Raw genomic sequence first — 15,622 nt, 5'->3', positions numbered from 1 at the left:
CATGCAGGCTGTTACCCATCCCCCAAATCAGCACCTCTTGGTGTATCAGAAGCCAACTTGGGACCAACGGCAGCTAAATACACTCACACCTCCTTATCACCCTCTGACAATTAAAGGTGAATCTGACACCCCTGTGCACCCGTAGTTCACTCTTGCAGGGCTTCGGGAGGTGTAGCCCTGACTCATAGCACTGTCACTCTCCGCTGTTATATACTGTCGTGGCAGAGAACTTAACAAGCTTGTCAGCAAAAACAAACAAGGCAGTCACTGGTTTGTTTGTTTTTAAATCCACCTTGAAACAGTCCCTTTGTCTTGAACTCTGTCAAGATTAGGTGAGTAACAACTGACGCTGAACCCTTTGTTGACCTTGGTAACCTTCGCCCCGTTGGCCAACATCCAGGTGTTAATTCAATTGATGCCAGATTTTTTTTCTCTTTTCATAGAATGTCTGTAAAGAGAGCCTGTAAAAGTGAAATGTAAAAATAAATCACCCATTTTCCAATGATCTGTAGGTACACTGTGTCTGTCAAGCGGTGAATTTCTCAACACATCAAAGTGATATGAATGTAAATACTCTGCATTAAAAAGTTTAATGGAATTAATGGATTCAACTATTTAAATATCAGCTTTAAGATAAGAATCAATTAGGAGCTCTGATGGCTAACTAGCGTACCACCTACAGGAAAGGAGTTTTACTTCCAAGACCAAGATGTTCAGGGTTACATTCAAACTAATTAGGTATGATTTGTTTGTAAGATTACAAGTTGTGTACCAAAAAAAAAAGAAAAAACAGAACAACAGCAAGACCCCCCCCCCTCCCAAAAAAAAACAAAAAACAAAAAAAAAACGGCACATCCACAACACACTGTGTTGAACCAGGTTCTGAATGCTGTCAAAGTTTAAGCCAACTTTACTTAAGTCCTCTTAGCTCTAACTCAATACTTTATTTAACTCCAGAAACCATTCGATGACATGTTTGTTAAACATACTGGTTAGTCCTCATCTTCAAAACATTTTTTTTATCAATCTTACAAGGATTCTAAACTGAAAATTTCAGCATTTTCCATGTTGCCCATTCCCTTAGGACACCTTCAATGTCAGTCTGTTTATTGTAGATGTAGCTATGAAGTTACTGAAATATTTAAAATTCAGCCATCTAGCAATATTTCAGCTAGCATCCATTTCATACAATTTGGAAAAAATCTGTGGCTGCCAGGTAGAAACGAGAGGGCAGCTTTTGTTTGCCTCCGTGCAAAATCAACGACCCTTTTGTCTGGAAAATTACTTACATTATAAAAAAAGAGTTACAAATCTGCCATCATCATTGTTGAAGACAGATGATGTGCTGTGAAGGAATGGAGAGATTAACTCTGTGATCATTCAAGCTGGTGATCGATTCCCATCATTTTTAGTAGACAAGGTCTGTGCAATGAGGTGGGTGGTCCAGCCCCTGCCTCATCTCTGTCCGAGCTGTTGGTTCCAGGACTCCCCTAAGCCAAAAACACTGACTGCCATCCGAAAAACAAGCCCGCTAGTGCCAGAAAACCGCCCTTCTGAGGTGCCTTTTTCTTTTTCTCTCTTTGTCTTTCTGTCATCTGCTGTGTTGATGTCAATTGAATTTTGGTTGCAGATTTCCAAGGACATAATGAGGATTGTGTACACAATCTGAAAATAAACGAACCAATCCCCTGCATAAATCACATATGGTGCTTAGTTTGAGGTGCCCAAAATCATTTGGCAGGTTCAAAAGCAAACCATTTTCCACCCTTCGAAGGTTTTCTGTCACAACAGTTTGTCAACAGGGCAGAAAATAAAAGAAACAGAGAACATTTGGCTCATGGTAAAGTTTTCAAGGCTGGTTGAATGTTTCTTTTGAAATTCAAATCTAATTTCTAACATGAAGGCAAATATTTTTGGCCAAATTGATTTTCCAGTCATTTTCTCAAGAATGTGTTGGGCATCTTAATCATTATTTAGGATGAATAATTTCAAATAGGCCACAAACTGCAAAAACTGTGTGGAAAGCCTGACGTTAAGTTTTGACATGTTGAATCTATGAAATGACTAATGAAGTTTGCATATGGCTAATTTATTTCAAGTTGCAACAATATCAACCCACTGAGCTTTGAATTCATGAAAGATTGAGCAAAATATTACGGATGTGATGCTAAATCCCGTTATGAAACAGAAACTGGCAGAAATGGTTGAATATAATTAAAATATAAAAATTGAGAGTATTTATAACTTCAACTATCTGAAACCAAAAGAAATTGGATGTGCTGTTGTGGTTTTTAGCTTCCTTTGGGAAAATAAATATTCATATTTACATAAAACATTGCTATGGTAACCTGCGATTACTGCTGGTATCGTAATTTTTTCCCGGGCACAAAGTTTTGTGATCTAATTTTAGCTTTCTCTAATATGGAGACCAGCATACCATCACCACCAGAAACCACACAATATACAGCTTCTAGCTTGGGAGGAATTCTTAAATCATGTGCTCCGACAGTGTTGTGTCTACGACACATACTTTGCCTGATTACCTACGGATTGGAGAAAATCCTCTGTATCTCAATGATATGTAAGATGAAAGCCAAACCATTTAAAGAGAAACAGGATGGTTGCTTACAAACTTATGACAACTGTGTTCTAAAAGGCATACAATTGGTCTCAGTATTAATAAATAAAAAAAAAAAAACTGAGATGGACCGCATGTTTTACCGTAAAATTGACTTCTTCAGCACTGAGGAGCGGGTGTGAGCAAATCCAACAGAAATGTTGGCTTAATTTCTGTTGATGTTGGTACGGTGGTTTGGACAGTTATTTGTTTTCATGATAAAAAAGTCCATTCCGGAAATGAATTTTCTGAGTTGGTCAGGAAGATTTGGCTCGCCTGTATGACTACGTTATAGTTGTGCGGCATACACCTCAAGTCACGAGCTGTATGCGGGGGAAACATCCGATCGCTGTAGAGAAGTGATTGAAAATAATGATAAAAGTATGAAAACGTTTGATACCGTGTTTGGGCCAAAGCACACCATCTGGACAACTGAAACAAACCTCCACAAAACGTCCAGGCACCAAATAAAATCAAACCTGTTTAGCTTTAACTAATGAAATCTATTCTGGTATACAATAACTTAACTTTACCATGGCTAAAGAAATACAAAGAAGACATGAGACGCAACATTTAAATGATGCGATTAGATTAAATTCTCAATTTTTTGGTTTCTTTGTAAAAAAAGTTTGATAAGTAAGGTCTATTATACTTATTTACTATTTTAGTATCATTCTGGAGCGCTCACTGGACATCAAACAATGTTTATTAGCTTTTGGATAGAGCAGAAATGCCCCATTAAAATACTAAAAGGACCCACATGACCCCTCCCCAGACACAGCTGGTTCAAACTCAGGACTCACTTATATATTTTATTCAATTCTCTCATACCTCAAGGCCACGCAATGATCACAATCAGAGACGTCACATGGCTTCTTTCCATACTAAATGAAAACAAATACATTGAAGTACAGCTTACATATGAATGTATATTTTCACAAATCATCCAGTTTCAGTCCAGCTCTCTAATGTCAAAATGGCCCTCAAAATTACTCCAATTAATTGTGTGTATCTGGACGTATGGGAGAGGAAGTACTTGCATTCACCCAGGACATGGGAATGCGTAACAAAAACCAAACAACCAAACAAACTCAGACCTGGTCATTCATCCAGAGGTCTTAAACACTGAGTTTCAGCAGAGGGGCGGTCTGTTGTGCCGCAGTTGTCCAACACAGAATCTTTCCTAAGGGACACATCCAGACAGGAATGTGTGTGTTTGACAATGGCTTTTTTCGTGTCAATCCTCCAGGCCGTGTCAGTCTGCCCCTTCAACCAAAGCACACAGGAATTCCACAGAGCCATCATCCCACAGAGGAGGCATTTACATTCAAATAGCAGCGATTCAGGGGATGTCTCTGCCAAAAAAATGTAGAAATAGATGCAAAAGGACATGTTTTGTTTTAACCTCACTCATGACAGAGACATTAGTGCACACGCTGTTGTATGTCAAACCTCCCAGCTGGGTAAAACTTCAGGGGAAAAAATAAAAAAAGGATACAGCGTTCCAGTTTTAGAGCCAGTTTCTCTATCTACATAGCTGGCTGTCTCATCTAATCAGAATGAATGGGCATTTAATGACAGGGGTCGTTTCCTTCAACGTCATATATATGTTTATTTTCCACCCTAACATCCCACATATCATTTCGAGCAAGGACTCTTTAGTTTATAAACCATCCCTGTAGTCGTCCAGGGTTACAACCACAACCTTTCAGCTTTTCTCACTTTCTGCCTGCCCTTCCATATCTCTCTATCCCCCAGCGCTCTCCTCCACCCCTTCTTTCTTATGATCGCTGACTGACCTGACCTCATCATAGCTGTTGGCAAGAAGGAAAATAGATGTTGCTGTTAATGATAATGCGCAGCTCATCTGTTGCCACTTTTGTATCACTACCATGCTGCAACATTGGAAGCATTTGCTGCTGTCTGACCTTCAGCTGATGATGGATGGAAATGCTGATAACGTTCATGTTTCTGTGTCCTTATTGTCTGTTGCGCAGGTCTTACTAGAAAAGCTACAGAGTAAATATACTTCTGAATCATCAGTCTATAATTAGTTGAAACAAACATGGCAATCTGTTAGCACAGACCTTTTTTGGGCTTTTTCCTATCGGGGGGGGAGGGGGGGGCTAAATAAATCCAAGGGAAAGACGATTAAAAAAGCTCAGGAGACACAGAGTGAATCAGATGAATAATTCCTGGCCTTAAACCACACTTAAACCATACTTATGAACTCAGATCAGTGGCCTTGCCATATCTACACCCAATGCAAACAACCTTATAATCCCATTTCGCAGTCCATCCTGTAATTCTTGGCCAGCTAAGAGTTCTGGGTACTAAATAGACCTTTTCTCATCAACTGCTGTTTCCAAGATCAAGATCGAGCTCGCGCTTTAAAACTTAATTTTTTGAGCCAATTTGACTCTTTACACATAAACGACAACAAAACAAACTCGGACTGCTGCTGTAGATCCTTTAATGTGATAGGAATGATTAGAGGTGAGATTGGTTATCCAACAGCTAAATTAAATAAAGTTTGCTCTTATCTAATTTCAAACTGCCAAAAGGGGGCCTGTATACCATTAATAGTATTTTTGGCAACCATCTAAAAGGCTTCCTTGGTTAAAATGCAAGCTGCCTACACACTGACAAAAGAAGACAAGAACTATGCTACCCCATACACACCTTTGCTCATAAGAGATTTCCCAGATTGACACAACTCTTTTCATGCTGTGCAGAAAACACAGCATAAGCACCGTCTATCATTTGGATGGATTCATAATGGAAGTGCTGTTTGAAAACTACTGCCAAAATGTGACAGGCAATTTTCTGTCTGAGCTTCATCTCCAGACTGTGTGGGTCCAGAGAGGGAACCTCACATTTGATCCCTTAGAGGCCATCAGTTAAGCTGAAGGTCGACTCATCCAAACAAAGACAAACACAGACTCATGTGCTCGTCAAACAATGTCGTGCACAAATACATTTGCACCACTGGATAATAGCTCGACATGTATTCATCTCTATGCTCACATCTAGAGAAATATACACACACAGGTCTCCGGAGGATTACCCTCTCCATTTCAGGGCTGCAGCAAACACGTCAATTTAAATAAACATCACAACCCATTTGTGACCAATCGTATTTTAGTTGTAAACTCAAAGCAAAAAGCACATATATCTGATCAATGACAGATTTATGGGACAGTTCCTACCAGGTCATCGTACAGAAGCAAGTTTTAGAGTTGGTCTGCCCGCTAGAATGTAATACTCAGATTTTTTGGAAGCCACACCAATGTATTAGTGGTTTTTCCATTCCTTCATGGTGGAAACAACCAAAAGCCCAACAATCACCTCTGAATATTCACTCACTTCAAATGTAAAAGCTTGAGTAGATTCTGACATAGGTCAGTGTTTCAGAGTGTGCAGTGTGCTCCTGGCACGCACAGGCATAAACTTCAAAAGCAACAATATCAGCATTTACTGCTATGAAATCTTATACTTTTAAATAAATAGGGCGGAAAAAAGCCATGTTGAATGCAGAGTTATTATCTAAAGCTTAAACTGTAGGAAAAATTCTGTTATCTATGCGGCTAAGAGTTCATTATTTTCCTGGTTTCACACCAATATCATAATATTATTTGTCCCATAGCTGCTATTTTCACAGAATATTGTATAATAATTTTCTTGTGACACGGGTCATATTTATCATTAATAACAAAAATGTGCAAGTACAATATTCGAGTTTCACACTAAAATACATGCACGAAAAGGAATCATGGTGAAAAACCCCACTTTTAAAAGATGCCAAGAAATATCTACAAATGTCAACTCACACTTTGTGGAATGATCCATATTTCCATGCAATGACTCATTTTAAGGCCCAACGCTCATTTTAAATTGGATAAGAAAATACGTCACTGGTATGAACCTACACCAAGATTTTAGGTACAGTAATCAGCATTCGGAGAAAGAAAAGTGGCATTGGCAGATCGGTGGATTGAATATCCATCAGCACGTGCGCTCCAGTGTCCAACAGGTGTTTTTCATCAGATAAGCACCTGCTCTGACATCACTAACTGGGGTGTCAACAAAAGGGCTGCCCAAGACAAAAAAAAAGAGAGAAAGAGAGAGAAAAGAAAAAGAAATGTGGTGAAAGGTCAACAACATGAATGATTTTATGAGGACTCCTGAGTGAGTGCTATATTTTGAGGGTGTTATTTTTAAACAGAACAGAAATGTCAGGGGCTAACCCACTTCTGCAGTCTCTGTGCCAACTCCAGCCTTGGTATTGTGGGGAATGTGAGAAGCCTGGCATGGGTCCCAGACAAGGCAAACATCGCTCTGGACAGGGTTACGAGCGTGTTTCTGTTTTCAAAACACGGGCTGTATGCAGATTTGTGAGTTTATACGTATGTGCTCATTATTTGTGAACAGTCTGTGGAAGGTGTCTCAACCCATAACACTTACAATAATCTGAGACTTGATGTGCCAATGTGTCTGAACCTACCACAGAATGCAGGCAGAGATCATAATCAGCCTTGCGTTCTGCATAGCTCCAGGTCGTCTATCATCAAGATGTGCCGGTCTGCAATTATAACTTAATGCATGACATGATATTCACCCAGAAACTTTCCTCTCTCACCCACACCGAGGGACACAAAGATTAAATAAATAAGTGAGGCAATTCCTGGATATGATGAAGGCTTTAAGAGCAAGTGATTCCTATCCCAGCGCTACAAGAACAAAACAAAAACAATGGAGCGAGCCATTAGTCATTTGAAGATCTATCTAGCCCACACTGCGGGGGAGTGAAACTGTTTATCTTTCACCCAGTATCTTACACTCCGTCCTTATCGCCTTCCTTTCTCTTTTCATGTTTACTTGCTTCCTGCCATCCACAGTTCTGATGGATTCTGCTGCTTATTCATCTTAAGGCGAGCATCTGATTGTGATTCTTCTTGTTTCTTGGGTCTGTGAACATTGCAACACGTGGGGGGAGTGGGGGGGTGGGGGGAGGGGGGCTGAGCTGCCAAGAAAGCTGCAACGGTTGTGTCCTCTGGAACCTCTGTAAGGCACCCCCCGGCCCTGACAGACAAAGACGTCCACTCACAACACAACATCTGCATGGGAGAGAAAATGATGCCGCGAGGGGGAAAGTCGGCCTCAGAGACAGCATGTGGGGAGACAGGAATTTTGTCCTAACACAACTGATTTGGGGATTAATACATCAACTGCATGGGAATTGACAATTGAATGAATATAATATTATGCTTATTGAGAGAGCGTTAAAACTTATAGTCAATTTTGATTTCTCATACATCTGCTTGCTGCCAGAATCAGCAGTAGAAAACATGCATGTTTCATTGTGTTATCTTTTCTGGGAACTGCAGCAGACTAAAAAAAAAAAAAAAAAAAATCACTGATGCATTACTGTAAATTCACAGTGTAGACACACTGTGGTATTCACAGCAGGCAGCTCAAACTCTCAAATGTGTTCTTCTATTTTTTCTCCATCTCCATCCCTAGACCTTCATCAAACTTTGATTTACAGCTCACAACCTAAATGCAAAGTCTGGAGGAAAATAAATAGCAACAGATACGAGTGAGTAAGTAATATTATCATCTGCTCTATTTATCAGGAGTCATTATAAAACAAAAATATAACTAAGATAAGAGTTGGTTCTGACTGAAGTAAGTTCAAACAGAGCTGTGATTAGCTGCAGCCTGTGATAACACCACAGTATTTCCCCACTAATTGTGGATTCAGATTGACTATAATGTCTAATGTTTCGTTCTATCTCAGCCATTACTATCTCATATGTGGTTCATGATCACTCAACCTTAGCAGTGGCAGTGATACAGCCTTGAACCTCGTGCTTTTGGCAACTCTTCTGACCATAACATAGACACACTGTACAAATGGCTTCCATTTGCCTGCCCAAAATAATATTCATACTCATTCCTTTTTCTTGTTGCAGACTTGTTATAAGAAAATATTTAAGTCCTCATTGGAATATATATATATCTTAATTTTAATCGACTCCACAGTTAGGTGTTCACATTCATAACTCCTTAAAGTTGCTCCTTTCATTATTTTTATATTAACAGTAGATCAAATGGCCGCATGTGTGAAAGGGACTGGTTGTGGTGATGAGCTCTACTGGGCGTTGCAGTGTATTTTCGCTTGTTGATTTCGTTCGATATGAAAGCTTCGTTTTAAAAGTTATTACACTTTCCAGAGTGATTTTTAGGGACAAAGAAAGCAAACAAGAGATGGACATAATTAGCAATAAGCTGGTGAATTTAGTGCGACATTTAGCAGATGAAGACTCAGACATTTCCCCCTGGAGTTGGTGGAGACCAGAGCAGAGTTAAAAGACAGGAAAACGCTGAAACTTTATCAGGTTAGCCAGAGACAAGACTCCAGTGTTGCGCTATGTTCGCTGTAACGTGTCACTTTGTGCTTACAGCCTGTTTTGTTTCTCCAAGTGGCACAAATAATGAGTGTAGGTTTAAACAGATCCCTTCCATACCTGAGTATCATTCTGTAGGGCTCTCATTCATAATACCTCCAACAACCAAATGAGGAAAAGTTTCAACCATTACTGGAGTGAAAATATTCAAGGGTGTATGGAAACACAAACACATCAGAGGAAACTCTCAATTTATTCCACAGATGCATCGATGGGTGCCAAGCTACAAGTTAGCAACAATGTTTTCAGTAGGGATGCCATAAATCCTGCATACATTAAACCAAATGTATAGCCCTGTAATTAAAACAAAATCAATCCCAGATGGAGTGCCCACCAGGGAGTGATCTACTAAAATGAGTGATGGAAAGGGAACCATATGCTTGCTTTATAGCTGCTATAAGGTAAACTAGACAGCTTTAAGACACATAGCAAAATTACCATGAAATTTAGTGCTCCATTCAATGAGCATTACTGAGGCATGGGTGCACAACACTGTCTGGTCAATATCAAAACTTCTAGCGTGTTGGGGGCTACTGCCTGCACAGAAATATGATTTCTGAAAGTGAGGCCGTTCCAAAACAAAGTGGATTGCCATATTGAGCGTGACAAAACTACTAAACGTCCCTTCACCTAAAAATCATCGACGTTAGCAAATGGAGCTCGAATTCTCATGTCCATGTGGAAATACTGTGGTATGGCCGTTTTGTTTTTTTCTATTCCCAGGACATGTTATGCAGAAAGCTTTGTTTCCTTTTCACTTTCCATCATAGCACAAGTGTGACCAACAAAGTTTATGGAAGCTTTTATTTTACTGTCCTTAAACAATTTCCATGGTTTCATTTTTACAAGTTTGGGGTCAGGAAGGAAGAGCTTTTTATTCCTCAGAGCATCTCTTAGTTTTTGTGCATCATCTGACTGTTACTCTTGGCCCACATTATGAGTGAAAAAACTCTCATAGAGGAGGAAGTCATCCCTAAAATAGATAGGTTTCTCCTCAGATACCCAGACACGCTGTGTGGCCCGCTCATTGCACTAAGTGGAGTAACATATTCAATTTCTTGTGTGAACTCGCAGTATGGAAGGGAAATGAGTTACAGCCAACATGCCAGTATATCCTTTTAATCCATGGCCTCTGTAGCATAGTCATGTTTGCTGGGAGACAGAATGATGGGAATTTTACAGGGATAAGACACCAACGACAGTTTTTTTCCTCCCTCCATTTGTGCAACAGCTTAGTTTGGCGCACTCTGTTCTTCTCACGAAACTGCTCTGAACCACTTTCTACTGTCTCCACCAGGAGTTTAATGAGAAGATATATTATTTTCACTCCCAAGAACAGAAACTAAATTTGGCATGTTGATCTCTCCACCGGTGCCAAATTTTCATTATCCTTGAAACATTAGAAAAAGTAGAAAGCGTGTTCTCAGGACATGAAATGCTCCATCTACTTTTTACTTCTGTTTTTCCTAATATAACTCATCACAACTTTCATATTTAAAAAAAACAAAACAAAACGTGAAATAAGCCTTATTTTTCTGTTAGGAATTTCAAGAACTTAAAGCTGGTTTCAAGTTCTTACATTTTTTTTTTTTAAGAAAGGAATATCTTCATTGTTTGGTATCGAAAAGGACATTGTCAACAAAATTGGTACTGACTAAGCAATTGAGGTTCATTCCCCGGGAATTGGTTTCTTCCAAGGCCGTTGCATGCCATAAAATGCAAGATGTTAAAAAAAAAAAAAAGAAAGATGCAAACCAGTCTTTCAACAACGTGGTTCACTGTTCTGCTTCACAAATGTAGCACATAAATAAGCTGCCAGCCAAGATGAGGGCAACATGAAATTCCAAAGGTGTCCACTGAATTTGTGGTGGATATGGTTTTAGTAGTAACATTATGCTGACTCATCAACATGTTCGTGTCATTTTTCATGTCATATCTGATTGGCTGGTTTGTAAATATCAGAGGTGGTAACAATGTCTTTGTTAAACTTTTGGTCCAAATTTTTTCTCCAATGTTAGAATTTTGATACGGGTCTTTCTTCTGCACAACAATCTAAAACAAGCAATTTTGATCGGTTTGAGTGTAATTAGCGTTTTGCATGTAGTATGATGTAGATCATTTCCTGCTATGCTTTCTCTCTGAGTTCAGAGCCAAAGCTGTCTGATGTTGCTCGCCTAGCAGGCCGGCCAGAGAAGTAATCCTTGGACAAACATGGGCAACCTTTGACTGGTCAGGAATGTTATCAGGGTCCATATACTCTACCCTGGGTTGAGGAAGGAAAGATCTCAGACTTTAAATGCTTCCCCAACAGCTGGTTGCTGCATCACTCTTGAACTGTCCACCCCCCACACTGGACTGGGCACCTTGTCACGGGGTGGGTGCTATCTGCAAAGGTCCCCTCCGTCCTTCTCTTTCATCAGGACTGGCTGGAGCAACATCAGGGCAAGCTTTCTCTTAGACAAGCAGTTAAAGCACTAGCGTGATTAAGATAGATAGACTTGCCAGGACACTTAATCTTCTGTTCAATGAAAAATGTTAACTGCCTCCTGATGTCCCCCCCATGCAGTGTAATTAGCCTGAATTACCACTGTGTGTTTAAGCTTTCTCTGAAATGCCTTTGCCAATTTCTTTCTTATGCTGATCTGCCTCACGCTTTATGCTCAGTTTATTTATTTATTTATTTATTTATTTTTTGGCTCATTCATTTTTAAATTGCATACATCTAGGGAATTTACTTTGATTATCACCATCACACATTTAAAATTTAATCCTATGATGTATTGTATATTGTAATTTTGCCTAGATTTAATTTTCTACATAAATTATAAATAACTGTGGTTCTGTTGTGTCAAGAAAGACGTATGATAGCATTAGTGGTGATGGCAGATGTTTTAAAACGCTCCCATTATTACATCTGAGGAGGAAGCTGATCTCGAGGTCTCATTAGTCAAACCTTCAGTCTACCAATGCTGCCATTGTGTTTTCAGAGTATCATTTATACTATCAAAGAGGGATCAGGTCCACTGAGCAAAGATGAAGCTGGTGTTATTTCACCCCCTGGCCTTTTTTGACACATGGACAGCTTTTGGGAGCCATTCATAAACCCACTGTGTTTTTAGACTTGGGACATTAAAAAAAAGTAGCAAGTTGTCAATAAAAAGGATGTTTCTGTTTTGTTTTTAATCAGGACAATGCAAACCAGTCCTATAAATGAAATTTGTATTTTTCGTATTGCTGCCATGTAAAAATGTATCTTCCCATACCTTTTTAGAAACTTTCATGTCTCAACCCTATGATGTACACCATGTCGAGGGAATTCCTCTGCATGATAAAGACAGCCATATACACTCCACTGATAAGATGATGGTATATAGATTCTGTCCTGTAATGTCAAAATACTTCTCCATTTGGATTTGAAAATATATGGTTGAGGAAGAAAATCGGAATATGCAGGAGGGCAGATAAGGCGCAAACACTACACCTCCCTAATTACAAACTCAATCAACATCTTGCTAAGACATACTTTGACCAGTGCCTCGTTAATTGATGAGGAATGACTATTTCCTCCAACCTGGGGAGTGAAAAGTTGACTCTGTAAAGAGTAAATGAAAAACAGACACTCAGAGCTGTGGCCCAGACAGGTTTGGGAGGACACGCTTAATGCTAATGAATAAACACAGGGTATTGATGAAGTTCAGGTTGATTTAACCCCCCACCCCAAAGCCAGTTCTACTGTCATCCATCAGGTATTATATGTGCGTGCAGTCAATTCATGTTATGCCACCTTGTTCTGCAGACAAAAAACAAACCATTAGCCTCAAGCAATTCATCACACAGCAGACCTGCTAATTTTTTTAATCCTTTTTTTTTTTTTAAGAACAATATTGTGGAAGAGTCAAGGAGCAGGAGAGAGGGTTATGCCAAATTTGGAAGTTTGTTTATTTAATGGATGTATTCATTTCAGGGAGATAGCCTTGCTCTCTTTGGAGACACGAAGTCTCAAAGCTTAAAAAAGCACGAAGGCTGCCAAGCTATATCAGCGATGGCCTCACAATTAACATTACAGTAGAACCATATTTGAACATAGTAAAAAATAATGGCTCTAGAAATAATTTAGAAATTTGCCATTCAGCAATAGTTAAAAATGTGCAAATTCCGAATCCGAATTCCGAGGGATTGTGTTTACAGAACAAAAGAGATTATTGAATGCTTTTTTTTTTTTAAGTCAGAATTGTTTTTATACAAACAAATCCTTGAATAAATAAAAGGGAGCTTTCTGTTTCTCTGTCTTTTCCTTCTCCGTGTGTCTCTGGGGGCTCTTTTTGACTTCCTGCCATTAAAGAGACAGCTCACTGGAGAGTAGGGGGTGACTGACATGCAACTACCTCTGCTCTATGACCGACGCTTTGTGCAACTCAACTGGACATCTGTGGAATTTACTCCAAGGCTATTTTGCTTAAGAAAAAATGGGTAAAGAAAGAAACAACGAAGAAGCAGTTTCGTTTGGCGGCTGAGTAAAGAGTCACAATGTGCTTGATGTCTGTGGGGACAGAAACATCAGACAGCTGTGTGACATCCAGCACAGAAAGTTCAGCGCAGTTAATGTACACAGTTACATAACAACATAGCAGAGTTAATATAAATTGTAATGACGGCTGGCTTCTCGATTATCAACTGTATATTTATTTTACTGTTGTTTTATTAAGCAATTTTGTCAAATTGAACTCATGTTTTTGAGTTCATTTTAGAATGAGGAGAAGTAATCTTCTGCTGCTTTTTATTTTATAATTTTTTATTCATGTGAAAATGTCCTCCCCCTGATACTTTATTTTGAAATTGGCCACACAATGAAACAGAATGCTCAACTGTTCAAGCATGGAAACTCTCCTACTGACAGACCTTTTGGCAAACGACACGTTAAGTATGAGAAAACAGCAAACACTGCTCAGTTTTGGTCTGAGAGCCTCATCCAGAAACCAAAACAAGTTATCTAGAGAAGCCACAAACAGACGCTCTGTGTAGCCCACACACCCACAGAAACATAAATATCTCAATAAACTATGCACTACAACATGACCACATCAAAAGAAATGAACGTAGACTAATGCAAGGATGTTACGGATACGGCGCAATGACTGCCTCATTCAGCATGGCTCCAATTAAACCAGGAAAATTACCATCTCAAATTTCACCTTAAGAAACAGCAAACCAGTGACTGATTCTCTTTAAGTTCTGGAACTACCAGCGGAGTTGCTCCCTTACCTTCTGTAGCCACTGGGTATAATTCTCCATAATATGCTCGAGCTGCTGGATCTTCTGGCTGGGAAAGTCGGGCTCAGGTGGTGGAGCGTCCCTCTGGAGAGAGTTGGCGTTGTACTGCTGGCTACCGGCTTTCGCCTCCCTGCAGGAACCTCCTCCGGCTCCATCTCCCTCAGGTAGGATGAACGTGTAGGTGCACTGGCCATGCTGGATCTTATGAAAACGCCTGCTGCTGTAGTTACTGTTAGTACCACTGCTGCTACTTCCCCCACTGCTGCTGCTGCTGCTGCTGCTGCTGCTGCTACCACCTGTGCTGCTGGTGCCACCTGTGCTGCTGGTGCTGCTATCTGTCCTTCTCCTTTGCTCCCCTCCTCCGCAGCTCACAATCACCAGAAGGGCCGCAAGCGAGAGCAAGTGGTGTCCAAAGTTGAACCACAGCATCATTTCAAGCCCTGGGAAAAAGGCTGCAGGTGAATTAAGTTTGTACGTCTTTAGCTGCTCGTTCTTCGTCTAGTTGGACGTTCTTTTTAAAGCTGGATGAGAAAACAGCGAAGAACACCCGTTAGCCTGCAATTAATGTCGCCCATCCTTACACTGGACCTCCAACACTGAAAGCTACTGCCGACTCTTTTGCCATGGACACTTACACATGCTATGTTTCCAAAGCTCCTTTAACTTTTAGTCCTGGCACACATCTCCTGCAGAATGACAGCTGGGTTTTAAATCTTAATGTTCCTCCAATAAAAATCAAAGCCAGATGTGAGCAGGCTGTGGGCTTGCATTTATCAGTCTATGCATTTTAAAGTAGGTGCCGCCGTGAGCTGGGATGGTGTCGTCAGACCTCCCTCGGTCTCTCTGCCGTCCCTTACTCCTCTGCTCCCTGACTTCACAAGTGGAGAGAGTGAGAGAGACGCTCACTCCGAAGAGCAGTTCCAAGCTTGCAGCCCACTCTGCGCCTGCCCCTTGCAGAGCCTGCAGAGGAATGCATGTGCACGAATGACTGTGAGTGTGTGTGTGCGTGTGTGATCCTGGCAGAAAGGGGACCCCAGCACAGAGGATGTGCTTAGACTGTGAGGATCGGCTTACAGGCTCTCTGACTGCACTCATGTGGCTGACCTGCCTTCTTGCCTGTGTGTTGACACAAAAAACTTTTCCTGACGTTTAATTTACAGGTGCTTTATTATATGTTAACACAAGGGAGGTACATTTTCAGGCAATTTTACAGTCCAATTCTCAGCGTTTCATTCCCTCTCCAGACAAATGAGATGACAAGTCT

At 40.3% G+C, this 15,622-nt stretch overlaps 1 protein-coding gene across 4 annotated transcripts in view; it reads right to left on the bottom strand.

Moving 5' to 3' along the window:
• Nucleotides 1-15,103, bottom strand: part of angpt1 (angiopoietin 1) — a 45,610-nt gene extending 30,507 nt beyond the window's left edge. For 3 of the 4 annotated variants that reach the window (XM_029514359.1, XM_029514360.1, XM_029514361.1), the window contains exon 1: nucleotides 14,350-15,070. In XM_029514359.1, the coding sequence (XP_029370219.1) occupies nucleotides 14,350-14,790 (441 nt within the window). In that variant the 5' untranslated portion in view covers nucleotides 14,791-15,070. Of the gene's footprint in view, nucleotides 1-14,349 lie in introns of all 4 variants that reach the window. The other variant, XM_029514358.1, reaches the window with a different exon arrangement.
• Nucleotides 15,104-15,622: the final 519 nt, after the last annotated feature.

The sequence above is a fragment of the Echeneis naucrates genome, chromosome 11, assembly GCF_900963305.1.
Source record: "Echeneis naucrates chromosome 11, fEcheNa1.1, whole genome shotgun sequence".
Taxonomy (NCBI): domain Eukaryota; kingdom Metazoa; phylum Chordata; class Actinopteri; order Carangiformes; family Echeneidae; genus Echeneis; species Echeneis naucrates.
The sequence above is the reverse complement of the archived record's forward strand: the minus strand, read 5'-3'. Positions and strand labels throughout refer to the sequence as shown.